The sequence below is a fragment of the Elgaria multicarinata genome, chromosome 1, assembly GCF_023053635.1.
Source record: "Elgaria multicarinata webbii isolate HBS135686 ecotype San Diego chromosome 1, rElgMul1.1.pri, whole genome shotgun sequence".
Taxonomy (NCBI): Eukaryota; Metazoa; Chordata; class Lepidosauria; order Squamata; family Anguidae; genus Elgaria; species Elgaria multicarinata.
Window position 1 is genome coordinate 15,899,748 of NC_086171.1, and position 25,419 is coordinate 15,925,166.

The 25,419-nt window shown below is 40.9% G+C and overlaps 1 protein-coding gene across 1 annotated transcript in view; it reads left to right on the forward strand.

Moving 5' to 3' along the window:
• The first annotated feature begins 10,819 nt into the window (after nucleotides 1–10,819).
• The window catches only part of AHR (aryl hydrocarbon receptor), a 75,888-nt gene continuing 61,288 nt past the window's right edge, over nucleotides 10,820–25,419 (forward strand). The window contains exons 1-2 of the mRNA XM_063123626.1: nucleotides 10,820–11,504; nucleotides 20,073–20,260. Of these exons, the coding sequence (XP_062979696.1) occupies nucleotides 11,449–11,504; nucleotides 20,073–20,260 (244 nt within the window). The 5' untranslated portion in view covers nucleotides 10,820–11,448. The remainder of the gene's footprint in view (nucleotides 11,505–20,072; nucleotides 20,261–25,419) is intronic.

Sequence of the window (25,419 nt, forward strand, 5' to 3'; positions counted from 1 at the left end):
TGTCATTTTTACGCAAAATGGTGGCTCAGTGAGGGATCATCCACATGTGACTCATCTGCAGACTGCCCAACCACATGCGGCAAGGAGGATCGGCTGGCCGGTGGGTGTCCAGGAAGCAGCACGTGACCTGGACTATGGTGACTTCACCCACCCTTACTCAATTCATGATTTTAAATCATGTTGCAGTTTTGTAGTGATTTTTAAGAAGTCCTTCTGCTTTTCCTCTTTCAATCAGGCTCCTACCTGAGGTTGGGTTTATGCCAATTCTGTATGCATTAAAAATAGACGTATTACCATATTAGATCAAGCAGTTCTTGGCTAACATCAGAATTGCTTCAAATGTATTCTATTTCTGGTTTTCACTAATTTATTACTTGCTCTCATTCAGTACTTAAAAATACCCTGGGAATTTTAATTGAAGAGTGAGGTATAAATTCCAAAAATAAGTAAGTACATAAAAGCTGTAAAACTTAGAATTAGAGCAAATATACAAAGCCTGTGAAATTTCCTATTCTTTTCATTGTTTTCCTGAGTTGGGAAAATGCATCATTTTCCAATATGAAAGATGAGGTTAGTAAGGGCACAGAAGCTATTATTTTCTTAGAAAGTTTTGTTTTGTGGAAGCAAATATTACAAGGGACAAGATAGAGTAATCAGGATGTGTAAGGGGGAAATACTGTGTAACAAGGGACACCGTTTTGAGTACTCTCTAGAAAATGAAATGTACAAGCCTTCTTAAATTTATGAGCTGTTCATGGTTTGTATGGGAAATCTTCTACATTTGTATCTATATTTAGAAGTAACAGCCACTAAGTTCAATAGGACTTCCATCCCATGTACTGTAAATATACATTAGGTCTAGAGCCTTAATTAATATGTTTTAGCAAAGGTTAGCAAGTTCAATGTATCCATTGATCTTTGTTATTAAGCATCCATCTTAAATAAAACATTATTTAAGATGTTTTTGTGCATGTTGCATACTAAATGAGAACAAATGGAAACAAACCAGAATGTTTAAGGGAAGGTCAAGTTCCATTGATCAGAGTTCATCAGCTAGGCAAAGTTTTACATTACAGTGAAATTCCATATAAAAGTTGATTTGACTAATGTTCAAATTTATTAAATGCTGCCAGATGTAGATGTTTGTCTTCTCTGAAAAGATCTAATATAAGCCAAGTATACCAATATATACCTAGACAGGATCCATATTTGTTATGGGGGGGGGGGAACTACATTCACAAAATAAAGGCCAACATCAAAAAGAGGTTGGATTATTATTATTCTTTTGTCCTTTTCCATAGGTATGTCAGCTCATATTAACCAGCAAAATATGGGTAATGTTTATAGGCAATAATTGAAATAAACCTGGAAAGGCTATGAAGGGAGTGGAAGGTGGGTGGGAATCCTAGCTCCTAGGTTCACACAACTGGTATATAACAATAAACACTGTGGCAGGCATATCATGTTCCAGCTTATGAGTTAAATATTTAGATTTCTTTCTAATCTTTCTCAAGGGCTCAGAGAGACTTACAATGTATCCTTATCAAATATTGCTGCCTTTCACACTTCTACTAGGAGGTCAGTTGGGCTGAGAAATGACATGGCCTTAATGAAACCATGCTTTCAGCCTTAGCTCCCTGTCTATAAAAAGGAAAGACTATGAAATTACCTAGCCTGGTATTAGGGCAAAGCCAAAGCAGAATACACACTTTTAGCAAAATTTTGATTGCATGAAAAGAATCCCCTAGTGAGCCTAATAGTTTGACTGGGATTTAACACGGACTTTCCATACAGGTCATATGATAGGAACTTCTATTAGATGTTAATATATGATTATGACAACAGAGTCATAAGTTCAAGTGATAGTTGCAGTTCTTATGTGAAGAAATGTCAACATGTAAACCTAGTCTCAGGCATCAACAATATTCCTCAAGAGCATAATTTCCATATTTGCACCAGGCTTCCCCAACCTGGCACCTTCCAGATGTGTTGGCCTACAATTTACATCATCCCCATCCATCATGGCCAGTATTATAGGACTTGGAGCCCAACATATCAGGTCAGCATCAGTTGGGGCGTGCTGCTTTTACTCTACTTGTCAAAAGGGTCAGTGAAGTCAATTGAGATCTTATAAAATGACTGTTCCTACAACCTCTACTCCCCCCCAAACAGAATTCTGATTAACTCTATAGCCAATCACAGCACCATGCCAATTTTAAGATTCAAACACGCAACAATGATCATTTATGTCATGATGAGTAGCATGGGCCACATCATTCTACCCCCATATAGAAAACTAGAAGCACATAATTAGGAAATTATGGTAAATTTGGAGATGTGGCACTTTGCATAAACTAGGCATGTGCTCCGCTCCGATTAGGAGCGGAGAAGCAGTAACGGATTGGCCTGCTCCGCCTTACCCAGAGGCGGAGTAGAAGCGGACCGCGGACCCCTAGAAGCAAGGCGAAGAGAAGCGGCCATTTTTCGGAGCTCCTCTTTCAGGCGGAGCGCTCCGATCGCCATCTTGAAAACATTTCGCCATAGGATTGCATTGCGGGAAATAATCACGGATAACTGGGTTGTTTTTGAAGCTATCGTTCTGGAAATTCTTGTGCACAGAGAGTCGTGGATGGGGGTCATTTTGAGACTACTCTCACCTCTCTGCGTCGTGCGGGTCACGTGCTATTTTTTTAAAAAATCGGGTCAACAAACAGGGACAGCGCGGCTCAAACAGCGGTTTTCGGCTTTTCGCCCATAGAATTGCATTGCGGGAAAGAATCGGGGATAACTGGGTTTTTTTTTAAGCTATCGTTCTGAAAATTCTTGTGCACAGAGAGTCGTGGATGGGGGTCATTTTGAGACTACTCTCACCTCTCTACGTCGTGCGGGTCGCGTGCTAGAATTTTTTAAAAATCGGGTCAACAAATGGTTTGGGTTTTTTTATTTATTTTTGAAGCGATGACAGGCACATTCAACTCCCAATCCTGATGAGAATTGATCTCCTCATGAAGCATCCTCCAATCCCAGCGTTCGAGGGGGGGGACTAAGGCAGAGTCATCCTGAGATCTTTGAGCTCTCAGCATCTTGTGGGTTTTTCGTTCGTTGGGAGAGGGTCTACTTAGCTAGCTGCTGCTGTGTACTTTGGAGATAGATTAGGATTTTAGCTTGGCGCGTGTGTTTGTTTGCTTCTTTCTGACTTTTTGCTTAGTTTGCTCTGTGTTTTTCCCTTACTTTGATTTAATATAAACTTTATTTTTAAATTTTGGAGTGTGTGTTTGTTTGGTTGGTTCGTTTCCCCCCTCACCTCTCTTAAAGCCTGCTTTTGTGTAGTGCAACAGCCACAGATTGAGCATTTTGGGGAAAGCATACACACACTTCTTGTCCCATTTCCCTACATTTAGTAATATTCTTAAACATATTATTATATTCTTATACATGGACACATGGATAAGCTATCATGGTGCCGAGTTTGAGGTTTCTAACGTGCAAATTGACGGAGCTATCGAAAGGGGTGTGAATTAGGGTTATGGGTGGTGCGTTAGAGGTTAGAGCCGCGCCAAAAATCAGGGGATGATGGGACTGCCTTGAGTCTGGGCGTCCATGTGGACACATGGATAAGCTGTCCTGGTGCCGAGTTTGAGGTTTCTAACGTGCAAATTGACGGAGCTATCCCAAGGGGTGTGAATGGGGTGCCCGATTTTCAAAAATTATCCAAAAATCAGGGGATGATGGGATTTGCTTGAAACTTGGCATGCGTGTGTACACGTGGATAAGCTTTCATGGTGCCAAGTTTGAGGTTTCTAACTTGAACAGAAAAAACGTTGTATAATTTTTTAGCTTTCAATGCAACCCTATGGGGGAAAAAACGGAGCTCCGATCCGGATCCGGAGCTCCGAGCGGAGCGGAGCGGAAGTGGGCGGAGCGGGGGCGGGGCGAAGCGGCCCGCTCCGAAAATGGCGGATCTGCAAGTGAAGCGGAGCGGGGGGTCCGTGCACACCCCTAGCATAAACGCCACCCAGCAGCTTGGGAGCATGAAAAGAAATAAAAGGCAGATGAATATATTTGTCTTCTCATTGTCCTATGAAATCTCTGGGTTCTACCTACAAGCCTCCTGACTACTGGGCCATGGAAGGCTCTGGTGGGGAGGTGATATCATCTATTTGTTGGAGTTTGATTATTAGAGTTGTACGTGTAATCAGCTTTCCTGTTGCCATGATCTGCTGATTGGTACCTTTTATAAATGGGTAATACGGGGCTCTTGTGATTGGTGGGTGATGGGACAGTTGCTGGTGCTGCAGTGGGAGTGGCCGCTGATGGTGCTGCATTAGCTTTTGTTTCTAATGTGCTGTTGATTTTACTACTTGGACTGCATACGGTCACAACTACATTACACCAGTTATAGCACCAGCAAAAGACCTCCCACTTCCCATAGCAGGACCATGGAGTTACCATACAAGTCACATTTGTGTTTACTTGTCATAATATCGTCAGTTTCAATCACAAAATCAGCAAATGAGTAAAGGATGAAGTCAACATACTATATCACTGTGCTCCTGATATAGCTAAGACAATGTGATGATGTTAAGTGTGCAATGCAGCTTCACTGGCATGGGATCTGATGGAATTTTAAAGTCCACAATGACATGTACACAATCGTTCTGCAAAAGCTGGCCTGGGCTCAAAGGTGAAACTCTAAATGTTTGGTTTTTTATCTAACTTGGCATTCTTTATGGAGAGAATAACTTGCCAAATTAGGTCACCTTGGAGCTTAATGGAAAGACACAAAAACTCTTGTTTTTACATGTTCGAATTAAGAGAAATGCTAGATTGTTGCAACACTACTTTGAAATGATCCTGATGAGCTAGACTATTCAATTAGTTCAAGCCACAGCTTTCTGATGACTATATAAGGCAAGTAGTCCATACATTACTATACTGTCCAGCCTTTTCAATACCATTTCCACTTCAAGATCTTTATCATTATTGTTAAAGTAAACAACCAAAAGATGAGCTAGTGTATCTGAAATATTATCTGGCTTCATCCGTTTTCACAGAAGCTTTGCTGCTGTGATACTGAAAGTGATGGAACCCAGATTCCAACTTGTCAAGACCAGAGCCAGAGTATTTTTAGAAGTCTAACTTCTGGCTGTGAAATTTAGAAATCATTCCACCTTCAAGGAATGTTGCTAAACCAAATCATTTTGGCCTGCTTCTTCAAGGAAACTGTATTGAAAAGTAAGGATTGGTATTCTTTCAATACATTTTCACACATGAGGTTTAAAAGGGGCACTCACTTCAATAACATTGTGATGCAAATGTAAAACCTAAATTGACCTGATGGCTCATTTATAACATAAATACAGGGATCAGACATAACATAAAAATGAGAGGGAGAGAGGCAACAATGATTTAAGTTTCACATATGAAAGCACTCTGAGTTATAAGTGTATAATCTTGAAACCATTTATTCTGGAGCAGTTGTAGTCGTACTGAAATTAATAGGACCGCCCCCTCCCCACTATTGGCTTGACAATCAAAAGTTTCGAAGTCTGGATTGCAGCCAGAAACATTTCAATTTATTTCACTAAATACCTTTGAACTGAGAACAATATAATGCTACCTTTATTTTTTTTTCCTTCTTAAAGGATTGGATTCCAACTCTTACAATTTATCATCACCTGGCACACGATCTCAAAATATGTTTCATGAGAACGAGAGACTGGAGTTTCAATCAAGTCTCTGTAGTTATTTTTAATCACCATTAGTTTCAGTGGGAGTTGGACAGTATCCTTGTTGATCTTAGTTTTTCTGAACGATCCTATATGTTCATTCAGAAGTAAGTCTCACTAAGTTCAATGGGATTTACTCCCCAGTAGATTTGTTTAGGATTGCCCCTTTGGTCTATATATTCCACTGAATGGTGAGGATTTATTAGCCCCATTCACACTTTAATATGTGAAAGGTGCTTCATGGGATTACCAGAGAGTGGAAGCATGCTGCTGGCCCCTCCTCATGGATGTCACTACTGACAAACGCTATGCACAACCAGCTGCACATGTAACTTTTCCATGTGATCAGGACTCCTGATCTCACTGAGGTTCCATATGAAAACCTATATGAGCTGCTGATCAAGCATAGGCATTGTCAGTGCAGATGTCCATGCCAATGTGTGTACATCTAGAGATGAGGCCCTAGTAAGGCTTGATGCTGGGCACAAAGCCAGGAGCATGGCCCTGCTCCTTTGTAATGGTGTGATGTACCCTTTCTGAGATTAATGTATGAAAGTGGCTATTGTAAAGTGAATTATTGACACTGAAGCTTGGGTAGAGTTTGTGAAAGAAATACAGAATCCTAACTAATACAACAGTTCTGGAAGAAAATTTTGTTAATATATAACATTGTACAAATAATGGTATTTATATTGCACTTTAGAGTGTTTTGCATATAGTGAAGATAGGATTGTAGGTTTAGCGTTCTCCCCTCTCTTCCAGCTAGGAAAAGCCTGGATTGGTCACTAAGAAGCAAGCTCATTGTTAGCTCTGTCCTATATAAATATGGATAGGCTTTGTAGTTAATTACGAATTACATTGATAAGACCCCACTAATTTTATGTTAAGATTGCTCTAGTCATCCTATTTTATTTATTTATTTATTTATTTATTTATTTTATTACATTTATATACCGCACCACAGCCGAAGCTCTCTGGGCGGTTTACAACATTAAAAATAGTAAACATTAAAAGTATACAATTTTTTAAAAAAACACACACACCATAAAAACAGTATAAAAACAGTATCCATTTAAAAACAACAATTCTGGGGTCCATTAAAAACAAACTTAACGTTGTTAAATGCTGTTAAAACGCCTGGGAGAAGAGAAAAGTCTTGACCTGGCGCCGAAAAGATAACAACGTTGGCGCCAGGCAAGCCTCATCGGGGAGATCATTCCACAGTTGGGGGGCAACCACTGAGAAGGCCCTCTCCCTTGTTGCCATCCTCCAAGCTTCCCTCGGAGTAGGCACTCGGAGGAGGACCTTAGATGTTGAGCGCAGTGTACGGGTAGGTTCATGTCGGGAGAGGCGTTCCATCAGGTATTGTGGTCCCAAGCCATGTAGGGCTTTATAGGTTAAGACCAGCACCTTGAATTGGGCTTAGGAAACATATAGGCAGCCAATGCAAGCGGGCCAGAATCGGTGTTACATGCTCAAACCTCCCTGTTCCAGCTATCAATCTGGCCGCCGCATTTTGCACACGCTGCAGCTTCCGGACCGTCTTCAGGCTGCCCCATGTAGAGGGCATTGCAGTAATCTAATTTGGAAGTTACCGGAGTATGGACAACTGAAGCTAGGTTATCCCTGTCCAGATAGGGGCGTAGCTGGGCCACCAACCGAAGTTGGTAGAAAGCACTCCGTGCCACCAAGGCCACCTGAGCCTCAAGTGACAAAGATGGTTCTAGGAGAACCCCCAAGCTACGAACCTGCTCCTTCAGGGGGAGTGCAACCCCATCCAGAACCGGTTGAACACCCCCCATCCGATCAGAGGAACCACCCACCAGCAGCATCTCAGTCTTGTCTGGATTGAGCTTCAGTTTATTAGCCCTCATCCAGTCCATTGTCGCAGCCAAGCACCGGTTCAGCACATCCACAGCCACACCTGATGAGGATGAAAAGGAGCAGCGTACTGATGACAGCGCACTCCAAAACTCCGGATGACCGCACCCAACGGTTTCATGTACATGTTAAACAGCATGGGGGACAAGACCGACCCCTGCGGAACCCCATACTGAAGAGTCCACGGAGCCGAGCAATGTCCCCCAAGCACCACCTTCTGGAGCCGTCCTGCTAAGTAGGAGCGGAACCACTGCAATGCAGTGCCCCCCACTCCCAACTCAGCCAGACGTTCCAGAAGGATACCATGGTCGATGGTATCGAAAGCTGCTGAGAGATCAAGGAGAATCAACAGAGTCACACTCCCCCTGTCTTTCTCCCGACATAGGTCATTATACAGGGCGACCAAGGCTGTTTCCGTGCCAAAGCCAGGCCTGAAATCCGACTGAAATGGATCCAGATAATCAGTCTCATCCAAGAGTGTCTGGAGCTGGCCCGCCACCACCCGTTCAAGGACCTTGCCCAGGAATGGAACATTTGCTACCGGCCTGTAGTTACTAAGATTTTCCAGGTCCAAGGAAGTTTTATTCAGGAGTGGTCTCACTACCGCCTCTTTCAGACGGTCTGGGACCACTCCCTCTCGTAGAGAGGCATTAATCACCTCCTTGGCTCAGCCGGCTGTTCCATCCCTACTAGCTTTTATTAGCCAAGAGGGGCAAGGATCCAGTACAGAGGTGGTTGCGCGGACCTGTCCAAGCACCTTGTCCACATCCTCGAGCTGTACCAACTGAAACTCATCCAAGATTACAGGACAAGACTGTACTCTGGACACCTCACTAGATTCACCTGCTATAACACTGGAGTCTAAGTCCTGGCGGATGCAAAAGATTTTATTCTGGAAGTGCCTAGCAAATTCATTACAGCGGGCCTCAGATGATTCTACCGTGTCCTTGGGACCAGCATGTAATAGCCCCCGGACAACTCTAAAAAGCTCCGCTGGGCGGCAAATTGAAGATTTAATAGTGGCAGCAAAGTATTGTTTTTTTGCTGCCCTCAGTGCCCCTGAATATGCCTTACTATAGGCACTTACCAATATTTGATTGCATCCACTAGGAGTTCGTCTCCACCTGCCCTCAAGCCTTCTCCTATATTGTCAATATCTGTACTCTGACTTGCTACCATTGCCTGCCTGGATTTCCTCAACCTACCTTGATTTGATAGGTGGACTGATTTCAAGTTTTTCTCATCCCTTCTGGACCCATATCTGTTACAAACTTGCTATTGGACTTGAATAAGCATCGTACTGTTATTTCTCTGAAGCTTGTGAATACCCATATTCTTTGATAATAGCAGTTACAATAGCAGGACCTACAGAGTCATTTTGTTATATTGTTTTGTAAACAAAGGATTATAGATACCTATACGGTACTTTGTATTCAGTTGCTGGAATTATAGTCAAATTTAAACCACTACCCCATCACAATAGTTAATTAGCTTAGATTTCTCTCCTGAGAACTTAAGCAAACAGCACCCCAAAATACAGGCATTTTTAGAGGTTGACAGGGGCAAAGAAATCTGGTTTCTTAACTATCAAAGAGGAAAATGTGTGGCAAAGCTCTTTGATTGATTTGATCTAAACATGCATAGGAACGCCCTGACATTATTTGAACTGCACCATGCTGACACTAGAAGACTGAAGCGCTTAAATCACTTTTGATCTAGAAAGCACTTCGGTCCCTACATTTACAATCAGCTCCAGCCCAATGATATCCACATTTACTCTGAAATATGTATATTTAGGATTGTAAACTGTAAGCATCTGAAGAAACAGGCTCTTGCCTAGGAAAGGTCATACCACAATAAATGTGTTGGAATCTTTAAGGCACCACAAGATCCATTGATTTTAGTGGAGCTGATCATGTGAAATAAATGACATCTGTAATGTTTGTGATGCTATGGAAAAAGGCAATCCTTTAAAATTATTGGCATCTCTTTTATTAGTGTTCAGATTGCCAATAATCTCTGCCAACATTCTTATTAAATGAACTACTAAGGAAAGGTTGTGTGGGGTGGTGGCAATTTTGGAGTTAAGGGACAGCTTCAGCTTGCCATTATATAGATATAAGGGATGAGAAAAGACACTGGTTTCTAATACTAAACTGATGCCTCTTGTTTTATTTTTATGTTATTTCCATTTGTTTTGTAGTTTTATGGATCATACTTTTTTAAATACGTTGTAAGCCACCCTGGGGAGTTTTTTAAAAAAACTTTTTAAAGGCAGGATATACATTTTTATAATTAAATAAAATACATTTTTATAGGACATTCTTTATTTGGCTTGTCTGTTAAATCTTTTCAGAATATGCCAACATCCCAAACAACAATAGACATCCCTCGTTTCAGAATTTTCTCACGTAATACAGCTCAGATTTCTTTTTTAAAAAAGTATGAGCTGACCAAATTGAGGTTTAACACTACAGTGTAAGTGACCCATTCTGCATTCATTGGGGTTGGAATGGGAGACACTTTAACTCAACATCTTGTAAGGGCCCCTGTCACTTAAATAAGCTATTGAGGCTGCAATCCTCTACAGACTTGCCTGGGAGTAAGTCCCAATGAACAAAAGGAAACTTAACTCTGAACAGACATGCCTAGGCTCGCACTGTTAAAAAAAAATTCCATTCGCACGTGTTTATTTGGCAACAACGTGCAAGAGTGAGCCAATATTTTAACCCTCCGATTGCATCTGTGATTTGTTAGGGTTGACCTGTGCACACGCAGGGGTACAAACTACTGCAAGGTAGCTTGTCGTGTGGGAAAAACGAGCGAAGCAACCCTGCGGCAGCTCGGCAAGAGAAGCCGGGGCAGCGCGACCTCTTGAGGAAGGTCCACCGCCCGCTTCTGCTTTTCCACCGCAGACAACAGATTCATACCGCTGCCTGCTTGGCTGTTCGCCTTCCCCGCCTGACCTTCCCAACATGGCGGTGCGCCGCCCCATTACGCCGGGCCGTAGCAGCCGCCCGAGCCCCACAGGGGCCTCCTCAGTGGGCGGCGGGGCGGGCCTCGGGGGAGAGCGCAGGCTTGGCTGGTTGGCTCGCTGAGTGGAAGAGCCGCTGCAGCCAGGCGAGGGAGGGAGAGGCAGACGCGGGGAGGGAAAAGAGAGTAACGAGGCCCGTTGGCCCCATTGAGAGCGCTGCTGCTGCTGCTGCTGCTGCTGCTAACGACGACAACAGGGCGGCGAGGCAGCAGGCGGCGTTTGCGGAGGTGAAGGGAGGTCTTCGCTTCCAGTCGCCTCTGGACGAGGAGAGGAAACAAGGAGAGGGTTGTGGGCGACGGGCGGAGGGGCAGCTGCTTGGGAAGCCACAGACGCCTCCGCACCTGTCTCGCAGCCCTCGCCCCGTGGCCGGCCAGACACCGAGAGAGAAGGAGGGCGGCGGCGGCGGCGAGCAGTGGGTGTTGCCGGCGCCAAGCACCTGGCTCTGCTTCCCCCCCTTCCGTCGTCTCTCTCCTTCCTCAGTCGGCCGCCTCTCAGGGGAGCCCGCGCCGCGGCAGTAGTGGAATCAGTGCGGCGAGGAGGAGGAGGAGGAGGAGCGCGCAGGCCGGGGAAGCTGCGGGCGGAGCCGCGACCTGAGCGAGAGACAGCGACATTATACACACCAGAGAGAGAGAAACCCTTTCCGAGCCGTCGCTGGCGCAGCGGCCGGGCGCTTTCTTTTCCTCTCCACACCCTTCTTCCCGCGACCCGTTCAGTGGGTGCTGGGGGTGAGAAAATTAAAATAAAATCTCTGCAGTAGGAGCTGGTGGCGCGAAGAGGCGCTGGAGCCGCGGCGTGAGCGGCAGGATGAACCCCAATGTCACCTACGCTAGCCGCAAACGGCGGAAACCCGTGCAGAAAATGTAAGTAGGCGATGGGGTAAATGGGACGTTTGTGGAAAGGGTGTGTTGGGGGGAGGGATGTCAGGGTGTCGCACTTCCTCGTACGATCTGGTCACAACCGCCCCCCCCCAACCCGGTACTCTGCAAACCTCTCGCCTCTTCTGTCCACCCCCCCCCCCCCCATTAACCCTCCCAACTCCTCCACTCCATTGACCTCGCTCTCCTTCTCCCCGCAACCCTGCGGGTTGATTGCAGGGTGTTAGACGCTGCAGCTTGGTTATTTTATTTCGATCTTGCCCTCTTTAAGGTTTTGTTTTGTGATGTGGGGGGGGGGACGGTAGAGGTAAGGATTGAAGGCCTTCTTTGACTGCGGATCATTCCTTGTGGGCTCATGCTTTTTACCTTGTGGGGGAGTGGAAATCGCACTCTTTCCGAACAAGAACCCCCTAAGCTAACAATTCTACACGAGCAAATGGTTTTGGTGGCCTGAGTTAGCTGTTTGCGCAATCTGTGTCGCCCCTCCCTTTCATTCTAGTGACTCTGCGTGTTTGTAAATAATTTGTAAGGGTCTAAAAGATACTCTACTTAAGCCTGAATACAAAAAGTTTTGGGTTATGTTTTTTTGGACTTGGTTCAGGGCTTAATACTTGATCGCACTTTTTAAGAAGGAAAGGTTCTCTGGCTCAAGTGTACTGGCTAAAGGTTTTTCATTTGCTCTAGCACCTCTCTTCTGCCGCGCCTTCTAAAAGTGTGGTGACAGGCTGTGATCCTTGAATGGTGCGGGGATGGCACAGAAGCATCTTAAAGCTACATAAGTTCCAGGAGTCAATCTTGCTATTGAAAACTGATTCCTGGTTTGAAATGTACAAATTAAGCCTTGGTTCAGGGCCCTATTTATATCAGGCTCTGATGACCCAGTTAAAGTCAAGCAGCTGATTAAAGTCAGAACAAGGGCTGAGAGGTGGGAGGGGATGAAAGAATGTCTTCAGTCTTTAAATCAGGGTGGTTGGGTTCCTTGACCAAGATTGGAAGGCATTTAAGGTGACCGTTCCCTAGAAGTCTGTACAGAACAAGTTTAAAATCATTATTGAAAGTCTGTGGAAATCGATGTAGCTTGTGGCTTATTTTGGCTGTGGGCCTTGGCTTGTGTTGACTAACAGGGATTGCTGGTAGTGCATGGTGTGTGTGTGTGTGTATGTGCAGGAAGCCACGTTGCTTCTGCCACTGCAGTGGGTTTGTCCCTCTCACTTGAGGATTCATATTCACTCTGCATCAGAAGGTTAGAAGGCTTGCTTTTATGATTTACACTACTGTGATACTCTTCTTTCCCCGTTATATAAAGTATTGTAAGCCAACACACCATAGTGTGCAAAACTCTTTGAGGAGCATTTTAAATTTGCAGAGTGCATGAGTGTTGAAATCAGAATTGTGATGCAGATGACCTAACTTTTAAAAAGCCAGGGTACTACATTTAAACCTCCCCACCCCACCCCACCCCGCTTTTCTTAATATTTTAGCACTTGCAATTCTGCAAATGAGGCTTTTAAAATGTTCTTTGTTTTTCTAAAACATTGTACACCTTCTAGGATTTCCATGTTATCAAAGCAATGTGCTTTCGAATACATTTATGCTGCATCTTTAAGAGAAAAGAATTACATAGGAAGAGAAGTTTTTTTTCGAATTACAATGTGTAGGATGGCTGCTAAGATTAATTCTTAACAGGTTTTCTACAGTTTGTGAGTACCACTTTTCACTGATCTGTGTTTACTGTTCAGGTAGCACTGCTGATGAAATATTTATTCCTTAACACAAAGTAACTGTATTGAGCTTGCTGGTATTTCCCAAGAGACCTCAAGAGAGATTAAGTGGAACAGTTTGGGGTCTATGCTGAGTTGGCAGTTTCAAAGTGTACTTACTGCACCTGTGTTTGTTGTAGGCTGACTGTAACCTGGGTTTTGTTTTGTTTTTAAATTAAAAGTCTTCCTGTTAAAATTGAGAGGAGACAAATGCAGGAGAAACTAAGTCCATTGGAAAATTTGGTACAAATTGAATTGTTTAATCTTTTGCTAGTATTCTCAAAGTGGTGGTGGTATAGCTGTGAGCCACCATTTTTTTTTAAAGTCATCATAGTTTATTTTTCCTTTCAACGCGAAAATGCTGGATGCTTATCCTGTTTGCTGCTATGCATTATTAATAATCGGTCAGTATTTTGGGGGAATCAGTGTACATTCATATCTGACTTTGCATTACATGAAAGTTGTCTGTGCTTATTAAACACCCTTAGGAGGTGTATTGTGTACTGGTTTCTGGTCTCTGTAGAAGAGCAGAACACACCCATAAAAATAGCCATGTTCCTAAAGTTTACTTTAGGGGTGATAATTCTTGGTTATGTAACCCTCACTGTTAAGTAACACTGTAGTTTCTCTTGTAAACAGAAGTGGACTACTAGTAGGTGCTCAAATAACTTCAAAACGTTGTTTTAAAACATTAAATTGAAATAATTCATAACAGATAAAGTTAATCTTAAAATGGTCACTGGAGAGTTCCCCTTTTCTTCTAGAAAACACACAACTCTGTTCAAGTGGTCGAAATGACTGGTGGTATTATGAAATGCAACTACCAGCATACATCAGTATTTCATGTGAAGAATGTGAAATCTTTCAAACCTTTCATTTTAGCTTCCTTGTCTCCAAGTTGAATAGGGTTTGTTTGATGCATAATATACTCTTGAAATGAAGAAGTATATTCACAGCCAAGTCAAGTTAGTAGACATTTTAATTAATAGGCAACTCTTAAAGCTGGTTCTTGAAGGAGGAACAATATACAGTCTGCCTGAATGCAGGATTAAATTTAACAAGCAATTTCTTCCTGTGTTTATATTATGGTATACAGCCACCAATACTATATGTACCAGTGATAAGTGCTCTGCAGGGAAAGTGCTGTAGCTGGTTGAAACATAGAAGTATTATTTTATATTTAGGGTTGATTTGTAGAAGGAAGAAGTTCCAGACCAATGTTGCTGGTATGTAGACAAAACATTTCCTTGTGTGGGGGGTACCCCTTTTGAATGTATCTACCTATTTAAAAGTTGCTCCTATCCTTAACTGCCATAAGTTGAAGTTCAGCAAACATTTGGATGTTGGTAAACAAGCGTTTTGTTATTATTATTATTATTATTATTATTATTATTATTATTATTATTTATTTATTTATTTATTTATATAGCACCATCAATGTACATGGTGCTGTACAGATTACACAGTAAATAGCAAGACCCTGCCGCATAGGCTTACAATCTAATAAAGTTGTAGTAAACAATAAGGAGGGAAAGAGAATGCAAACAGGCACAGGGTAGGGTAAGCTAACAGTATAGAGTCAGAACAAACTCAATATTTAAAAGCTATAGGGAAAAGAAAAGTTTTTAGCTGAGTTTTAAAAGCTGTGATTGAGTTTGTAGTTCTCAAGTGTTCTGGAAGAGCGTTCCAGGCGTAAGGGGCAGCAGAAGAAAAAGGACGAAGCCGAGTAAGGGAAGTGGAGGTCCTTGGGCAGGCGAGAAGCATGGCATCAGAGGAGCGGAGAGCACGAGCGGGGCAATAGTGTGAGATGAGAGAGGAGAGATAGTGTATAGTGTACCTTTGTAGGCGGCAACTGTATGAGCACTTACCTGGAAGCAAGTTTTCCTTACTGAACCCAGTTCCAATAATTTTGAGTAACAATGCATAGGATTGTGTATAGGCTATAATCCTAAATATTTCTATTTGGAAGTAACTTCTGTTATAAATGGATCTTCTTACAAGTAAACATTTTGGACTCCATTGTCCATTAATGTAGCGTAAAAAATAACTAAACTGTTTTATGGTCTTGGGGTTTTCTATTGTGGTAGGCGGTAGGATGATGAAAGTATATTTGGATAAGGAGTCTCTTTCTTCATGTCTGGTTTTATCCTATCTGCCCAGCAGTTCTTACTTAGGACATGTGCTAGGGAATGCTACCTTCACTGTAATTCATACAGTTCATGTGTGTCATGCTTTGCTGCTTCATAAACATTCTGGAAGAGAAATTCTCATTTTTGGCTTGTGGCTTTGCTTCCATTAGGGATGTGAACTAGAACTTGGCTTTACAATGGCTTTCCTTTGTACCTTTTCTTTGGATCTGTCATCTTCAGACCCATGTTGATACTGATGAGACTAATCATTCCCCCACCCCCTGCAAAGTCATAAGTGTAGTATCAATTGCTAAATATGCTCTTTCAATTTTTTCTTACCTAAGGAATGTGTTAACCTCCCCAGGCCTATTGTTATTTAGGAGACTAAATGAGTCAGTCTTTGTCTCCACTGTTGCCTCAATGACATGCTGGAACCACAGCATTGTAACTAGTACAATAATTCAGTGGCTTGAAACTGCTTGCGCTGGCTACAGGATCTTGGCATCTGAGCTGGCAATGAGTTCAGTGGGTCATATTATTCAATAGAATCTGTGAGGGCCAGAAAGGTTGGAGGTTGTTTTTCCTTTCCTTCTCTGACTTGATGAACGTCACTGCAGCTTCTGGAAATTCGTGTCCTAACGTGTTTTTGCTTTTTCCCAGGCTGTCATTTTTGGCACCCTTCCTTGGCTAAGAATTGAAAGTGTTATGTGGTTCCTTTTTCATTTCAGTATTGATGTTCATAAGTATATTTAGGATTGCAAATATTTTAGACATTCCATGATAACAAAAATTATGAAACAATTAAAGAGACAATGAAGACGCTTTAATTGACTTGGGCAGAATGTTTTAAAAGGTTTGTGTTTAGTTTGACTTGTTATCCATAAGTTGCTTTTGTTTTTTTGAAAGGAGCCATGGTTTTAATTACCTATACTGTAGCTGACTGATAAATGAACACATGTTAAAATATTTTTTTAAAAAATTGCCTACACTTTTTAAAAAGCCAAGTAAATTTATTTATTTATTGCATTTTTATACCGTCCAGTAGCCGAAGCTCTCTGGGCAGTCCACACAAGATTTGGTGATCTACCTTAAAACATATGCATACAACTTAGAGTGGTTATTATGGTGAAGATGGACACTTTCATTCTCCTTTGCTGATCAGCAATGCATAGGATATAAAAACTACACAGCCATTTTCTTTTTTCTTCCCATCTGAAAATTAAGATAGTCAGGTCTTCTGCAACAACAGTGATAGTAAGAAGAAACCTTTTGGAAGCCACCAAATCATTATGAATGGAATATGAATCTGATCACATGCACGTGAAAATGCTTCTCCCTGTAATATGTAAAATACTATGCTTTACATTTGCAGAGTTTTTCACATACCTGAATACCCTCTCCCACCCCCCTAGGTCTTGAAATGTAATATTACAGATTGGAATAAAATATTAAAGAAATACTAAGGAGCATCTAACAATTTTTGTTTAATAAAAAGAACCAACTTGTTAGTTGTGGCAAAGATTGAGGTCCTTTTCTCAGTGAAAAGTAGATAGTATTTATTTAATTTACGTATTTTAATTGGCTTATTTTTAATACAGCTCCAAAACTACCTGACAACACAATCTAATACTGCTGTGTTTAAATTAAACAAAATGCTTCTATTATCTGAAACACTCTATACAATGAACCGTTCAGATTTGGGAAGCTTCTGAGTTACTTGTCTAGCTAGGAACGTTCTTGGAATGATGAGGGAATGTGTACCGTTCATAGTGCCACAGTGAAATAGTATATTTTACATATTTTATCTGGACAAGTATGCATTCTTCCAGCATTTCCTTTTAAAATGATGTTGTGGTCCAATAATGTAATGTAATAGGTACTTTTCCTAGAGAAGAGGGGTGTTCCTGGGTTTAGTCGTGCAAGTCTCAAGGCTCACAATCATGGCCTGTATTCTTATTTTTTGTTTTATTAGGTACAAATTATTTTTGTTACTGAAATGCCCACAGTTTGCCATCTGACATTTTCCATTTATTGTTGTCTTCCACTCACCATCACTTTCCACCTCTGCTCCTCATGCAATTCTGTAGCTCTTGTTTGTTTTGTTCACACTTAGTTCGCCTTAGTTTATTCTTTGTCAGAAGATTAAAAAGCTGGCTTTAAATCCTGAAACACCTAAATAGGAGTGTTGACATTCTAAGGCTGCAATCCTATACACTCCTCAGAATAAGTCACAGTTTAATAGGAATTACTTCTGAGTAGACATGCATAATATTGTTTTGTACTATGATATCCTGTTGGAATGCAAACGGTGGATTTTAAAAGGAGAGGGACGTCTCTCCTTGAGCATAGATTGCAAAACCAGAATTGCAGATGAATAGCTTAAAGACTTTTGGCTAGTTTTTTTTTATATAACTACTGTTCAATAACAGATAAAGTGGGAATAGTGTAACAATAATTCATAATCTAGGAAAGTGCAGATATGGTCTGATTTTCTCTGCTTTGGCCAGTTCCTGTTATGGTAAACATTTTTCTCCCTATCATTTATGTCAATTGCCTGTTGTGTGTGCAAACTCAAAGATCCAGTTTTTCATAAACCACCATTCAGAACTTGTTTTGTAGTAGATGACTGCCAATAGCTTGTTTTAAATCGGACAAAATTATCCAGTATTGGAAAAAGATATGAGTTTGCCAACATCTGCAAAAATTAGTACTCCTTATTTTAAAAAAGTGAGGGGAGCAGAGGAAGAGGGCCACACCATTAAGCCAGAGTAGTGAGAGATTATCCAAAAGGTATAATGAAAAAGCCTTTAATACAAAGCATTCAAAGCATTTCAAGACATCAAATGAAACCATAAATTTACGCACACTCCCATATTCAAGATAGTATTCCCAACTTGCATAAGGCCACTTAATATTATTGTAATATTTCTTTGCTTATATGCAAATCCAATTCCAAGTGAAGTACTTGGAATGACGTTTGTTGAATCCCACTGATTTGAATCCTATGGTTAGTTAAAAGTTAAAGTTTAAGTTACTTTAGTTAACTTAAGTTTGTAATTTCGGTATTTTTGTTAGATGTAAGTAAATAAATGCATTGAGGCCTGATCATTCAGATATCAAACAATTTCCAATATATTCTAGCTTCTTTGGATTTAAAAAACCCATAGTCAGGAACAATTGTGGGTATATTGTTTATTGATAATAAATCCAACTGCAAATAAGGCTTGGTATATATTTGCATTATTGCTAGCGTTTAAAATGATGTGAAGAGTTAAGGGAATTGTAATGGAAAAGACAACCTAAATATGCTGCCTGTAACAGAGAGAAAGCGAGACTAATGAAGGTTATATAATTTCAGAAGTGCACCCAGACTAGCTGAGTTACCAAGTTTTAATTTCAGTTTGGACATTTGCCCTGCAACTAATCTTGATGCATTTGCCTCCTAAAATTGTGGGTTTTATTGGATGGGTCTTCTCCTTTATACTATTGCCTCTGTAGAATGCCCTGCCAATGCAAGATTGCGTGGCTTTGACTTTTGTGAGGTTATTTCAGAGGGCATTCCTGGCAAGCTAATAAAATTTTATCTGAAACTGAAGTATTTGATCTAGAACTCAACGACAAAGTTGAGGGGGACTTTCTGCAATGGTTACATGGCACCTTTGATTAAAGAACATTATTGGTTTCCAAGAAAGTACGTTCCCAGTAAGCTGGGAACAATTCAAACTATTGGTCCTGTGACCCAATTCACACATTAACCTTGTTGTGTGGGAGGCTGTTTTAAAACACAACTATGTACAGGCTGCTCTTCCATTTCACAAACGGTTGATGCAATTAGCTCACTGTGTTGTTCTGGGGTTCCAACTATGTGATTGCAAATGGGAAAAGACAAAAGTGTTGCAATATAAAATATCAGAACTGCACATGGATCCAGTTGCACAAAAATAGTTTATCAGCCTCTGTGATGTGTTTCCATCAGTAACTGCCACATGAGCTGATGTGGTTGGCAACTAAGAGAAGGGCCTTTTTAGTTGTAACACCTCATTTATTCAATCTCCCCCTCAGGGCAGTTTGCCTGTTGTCTGTATTAATGTCTTTCCAGGTCCAGGTGAATATGTTTTTACTTTCCTACAGCTTAAGGCTTTAATATCTGATGAACTTTTTAACGCGGGATGGTCTTATGATTGCTTATTTAATCTTCTGTTTTATTGACTGATTAGTATTCTTAGTGTATTTTTTATTTTTCTGCTTTTTATCTTGTAATCCACCCTTATTTCTTGAAAGGTGGTGTTCAAATAAAATAAAAAATTCAAATAAAATAAATACGCAGCATGCCACTTTTGTGAATCAGTTTTAAGCCCTAGCATAATATTTATTTTATTTCTCTGGAATATTGAAATTCTTCTTCTTAGTGTTAAAAGAAGTTGTTAAAATCCCAGACCCATAAGAGTGTTTCAGAACAGCGTCTCTACAGCTTACATTTGAAAGTAAGAAATTCCTTTGAAAGGAAATGTGCTTCAGCTCAATACAAGTGGCAAAACTACTAAGGCAATGTGTAAATTATTATTCTGTATAAACCCTGAGCTATACTTTTATTAATGAGTATGTATTCAAATGCGTAAGTATTTTAAAATGTGAGCTTACAATGTTTTCTATTACTATGGCAGAGTGAAGCCTTCCCCTCCTGAAGGAGCCAAGTCTAATCCATCGAAGAGACATAGAGATCGATTAAATGCAGAGTTGGATCGCCTGGCTGGTCTCCTGCCATTCCCTCAGGATGTTATTGCCAAGCTGGATAAGCTTTCTGTGCTTAGGCTCAGCGTTAGTTACCTGAGAGCCAAAAGTTTCTTTGATGGTAAGAAATTGGGGTTTATTTTTGTTGCTGACTATGAGATGGATGTTCTCTTAACATGATACCTCAAGTATGGCTGTAAGAATAAAAATGGGTTGCATTCCTTTTAAAAGATATACAAATTTTGAAGTAGTATTAATAAATCTGCAGAATTTTATCTGAATGACCTTTAGAGTCCTAACATCATACATAATTTTCCCCCTCTCATATTTTTTCCTGAGGCCACTTGAATGATGTAGGGAATAAAAACAGCCCTTAACTTCTGCCTACAAGGAGCTAGGAGTGAATGCTTGGACATAGAGATGTACATGAATCTATCGTAATTGAATTGATAATAATTTCACTGCTGACATATCCTATGAAGTTTTAGCACTGGATATTCTGTTATCAACAGGATATCTGTGGCTTCTATTCGTACAGCCATCATAGAATGTATCATCCTGAAGTACTTGCAGCGATCAGTGTATTTCTACTTAAAGGTTGATGCAGTTAAGCTCACAAGCCAATGAATGTGTGTAATTTGTATCTAAAGTGGATATCTTTATTTCGCTTTGGAACAGATCTTATTCTTTATTTTATTTATTTATTACATTTCTATACCGCTCAATAGGTGAAGCCCTGTAAGACAGCAATACATTGATTTAAGTGGGGCTTCCTCCCAGGATAAGTGAGTATACAGTTGCAGCCTCATTAACTATTAGTGTATCACATTTGCACGAGGGCAGATGTCAAGGAAGTTCGAATCAGCATTAAATAGAACAGTTTAGAATCTAAAGATGATCAAAGCAGCTTAAAAGTGTAAAAAAACCATCACCCAAAACCATACAGTAATTAAGCAAACCTAAAACAGGAGAAGAAAAAACCACTTAAAGCAGCAGATATGTATTATAAAAGCAATGTTCCAGGAAAGCCTACTGAAAGAAAACTATTTTCTTTGCTTGCCTAAAAGTGAGCAGCAGCAAGGCCAGGCATACTTTCCTTGACAGGCTGCTTTTGGATTTGGGGCAGCATAATTGGGAAGCCCTTGCTTCTGGTGTCCACCTGCCAGATGTCTAGGTGTACCTGGAGAAGGGCATCAGAAGTAGTGCAGGGCTTTCAGCCATGCTCATTTTGAGGTGAAGAGATTTTTGAAGTACTTATCCCAAAGTGTTCATGTCCTTAAAGGCCAAAGCCAGCACTTGCTTTGAAACAAATTGGTAACCAGTAAAGGATTGATGTAATATGATCCTATCTGCAGCTCCAGTTAGAACCTTGGCAGTTGTAATTCACTTGTATCTACAATTAAGAACTGGCAGAAGAAGCAGAGTCTGATGTTTAGGAAATTCCAAAATCTTTTCTTGTATTTATATATAAATATAGCTGATGTATCTTGCTTTTTTCTTTTTTAAAGAAACACTACATAAATCTGCTTTGGAGCACTGCAGTAGAAAGTGTGCTTGGTTAAAAGATGTTTTAGTGTACCTAAGCATTGTACTGTTGCCTTTTTTTTTAGTGGGACCTATTCACTCAACTGTTGCCGAGTCTTGCCAAGAACTGAAAATGTGTGATGAAAGCTATAGTATTTTGGAACATAGCAGTGTCAACATGTATAAACTGACTAGCACAGAATTCTGCAAGCTGATTGGAAGACGTACTAAATTATTTCTAGCTGTCTTGCGCTTCTAGCTGTCTTTCCTTTAGGAAAGAAAGGTGTGTTGTACATTTGGAAAATAAGTATAGGTACAGTTAAACATTGCTTTTAATCAGACTTGATCACAGAAATGAATCTGTGGCTAATAAAACAGTTGCGGTATTAAAATTGGATTCTGCAAGTTACACTTTTGTTGTAATTATACCTTGTTTTCATTAGCGAGAAAGAAAGTACTCAACAGGAGTCATAGGTGGAATTACATGTTGTGCATTAACATTTTGTATTCAAATTCTGGTTGTTTGTTCTCCTTTATAGAAATTAGGGGCTGAGAGAACGTGATTTGCTGTGGAAAAACAATGGATGAGAGGAAAGTGCTTAAGGGACCAATTCAATGAATGTTTACTCGCTGGGGAATTCTGAGAGTTGTAGGACTTTTTCCTCCCAGTCTAAACATGCATAGAATTGTGTCCTAACTCTCCCACCTTACTGATTTACCTCAATACTCAGCCCCTACTAGCCACTTCTCTGCACAACCTAGGGTTCCAGATTTATTTTGTTTTTTATCACAGACCTAGAATATATCTACTATGGCTGGATTAAGTTTAAATTAAACTAAGGGGCAATCCAGAAGGAAGTCAATAAACAGGCAATGGTCAAAGGCACTGGATTGGTTAGAAGTTGTTGTTTGCATCAGTGGCTAGTGCAGGCTTATATTGTCAGAGCTTCCTAAGCCCCACCCAGGGTTCAGTTGCAGTTTGTTACAGGCCTGGCTCTTGAGAGTCAATTCCTCTTGAGAAGTCCTTTATTTCTATTTGAGCATTTCTCTTTAAAGGAGCCCTACTAGCCTGCCCCTTGAGGTGATAATGCTCTCAGCGGCTAGGTGGTCACCCAGCCTCCACCTCAGAGGTAGAACTTTATTCTTTTTTGTGGGGACAGAACCATGGTCATCTCCTCTTAGGGGTGAGACTCCCTGAGGTCTCCTACCATAGATAGCTCCTTGGCACTCGCCATCTCTGGGAGTTCTAGCTCCAGCGGATTCCTCCAGCGAGAGCATGACGGAGTGGGAGAAAAACAGGTTGTAGGGAGGTGTTGCAAGAGGCATGGAAATGTGTCTGGGGGAGAGAGGATCAGTGACCTCCACTTCTCTATTGCAAACATTACCTTCCTAGCCCTGATTGCCAGACAATAAGTAGTGGTTGCGCTTTGGAAACATGAGGAACGTGCAGTTGATTTTTGTTATATCCTGTCTTTTCACTCAAAATGGTGCTCAGTGTTGCTAACAACAATAAAATACAAATTAAAACAAACTATTAAATATAACATAAACAATTCAATTAAAACACAACAATAAAATGCATAGCTATAGATGGTCTGTAGAATAGGAAATACACTTACAGAAAATTTAGGAGCTATTTAGACATAATTCCAAACAAAAAGAATGAGCCTCCCTCCTCCTCCTCTCCATCCATCCTCTCTTCGTGTTCGGTAATTAGCAACTTCTGTCCCTGCTTCACCATTTCATCTGACCAGCAAACCATGGTTTCTACTTGTTTGCAATACAGGACCAAAGCCAATGAGAGGAGGGGTCACATGATCCTGGGTCTCCTCAGGACTAGAACCCTTGTAATGCCACATCATGGTTTGATATTTATCTAAAAGTACTCATAAATAACATATGGAATTAACTATTACAGGAATTGGTGGTGTCCATTAACTTAGATGAGTGTGTGTTTTTTAAAAAATACTTTAATGAATCGTAGTTAAATATAACTTCCAGATTCAGTAGTGGTATACATCCAAATTTAAGATGCCTGGGACATACAATGGGGGAGGACTGTTGACTTCATGCCCTCAGTGTAATTTTGCCAGAGCATCTGTCTGGCCACTAGTGGAAATAGATGCCGGACTAGATGGACCTTGGTCTGATCTTGGACTGTTTTTATGTTCTTAGATAACTCCCATTCCTTCCCACTGTATGATTGTATGCATACCTTCCTTTCTCAACCTGGTGTCCACCGCACCATGCTGGACCACAACCCCTATCATCTCCAGGGATCATGGTAGTTGTAGTCCCACACATCTGCAGTTCTACTCATAGCAGTCAAGTATTTAGAGCTTGAGGGATTTAACTATGAAATATCAGCAGACTCTAGGCAATTAATAGTAAAATCAAAAAAGAAAAGTCAGTATGGGCTAGACAGAGCCTGGTTTGGAAGAAGAAGAAAATCTCCAGAGTTATTGGGATGTATTAGAATATTGCTTTTCTTAGTTTGTGTTGTGCCATGCCTAGAAGTCTCAACATGCAGTTCACATACCTGTTGTATAAAGTCTGCAGTGCTACAGTGAGCAATCAAAAATCAACTGCTTTAGAAATGTGAACTGACTTCCCATGCTTTAGGCACCAGAACAAAATCATGACAATGTGGTGTTTTACTGGCTGCTCACCTCTCTTCTGAGCAGATGTGACTCCAACCATTTCCAGCGCGTCTTGCTTCTAGTACAGTGACAGATTTCCCCCCCAGAAGGCAACCAGTGAGGTTATGAAGGTGTGCACTGGGCTGGGAGCCATGCCTCTTTTGCTTGTTTCCACCCTTGTTCTGGCTAATGATATTGCATAAGAGAGTAAACATGGAATGAATGAAAGGATTGTGGTGGTGGAGGGGGGAATTTTGTCAATGAAGTAGGTTCATCTTCTACATATGACCTAATGAAAGCATATGTATTGTGTTGAAACTTTAAATATCTGCAAAATGTATAAGTGGATATTGTGATTCACTTTGTGGATTTAGTCTGTAGGCTCTTTCTTGTTAACAGTTGGCTGAAGTGAAGGGAAATGCTAAATGAATAACAGGATACAAATGAGGGGTGTGTGCATTCCTGAGGAAAGTAAAATATAAACGTGCAATCATATGATCACATTTGAAAGGAAACCCACGTTTTTGCTGTAACAATAGTTTCCCCCCAAAGAAAACACATTTTTCCAAGTTTAACTAATCCAGTTAGGAAGTTGGTTAGTCAGATGAAACAACAGACTTACTCAAAAGATCTCATTATAGAACTTGTAAAATTTGAAGCAATCTATCTTCTAAACTGGTCAAATGTAACTTGAAAAATATCATCAGCTGGGGTTGTAATAATTCAGCATTATTATAATGTACAGTTTTGGCACTGTAGTGAGGTGCCAAAACATTTGACACTTTGGTGAGGTGCCGGACGACTGGAGGAGGGCTAACGTTGTCCCTATCTTCAAAAAGGGCAATAAGGAGGAACCTGGGAACTACAGACCAGTCAGTCTGACATCCATCCCTGGGAAAATTCTGGAGCAGATTATAAAGAAGTCAATCTGTAAACACCTTGAAATCAATGCGGTGATCACTAGAAGCCAACATGGATTTGTCAGGAACAAGTCCTGTCAGACAAATTTGATTTCATTTTTTGATAAGGTAACCTCCCTTGTGAATCGTGGGAACGCTGTGGACGTCATATATCTTGACTTCAGCAAAGCTTTTGACAAAGTGCCCCATGATATTCT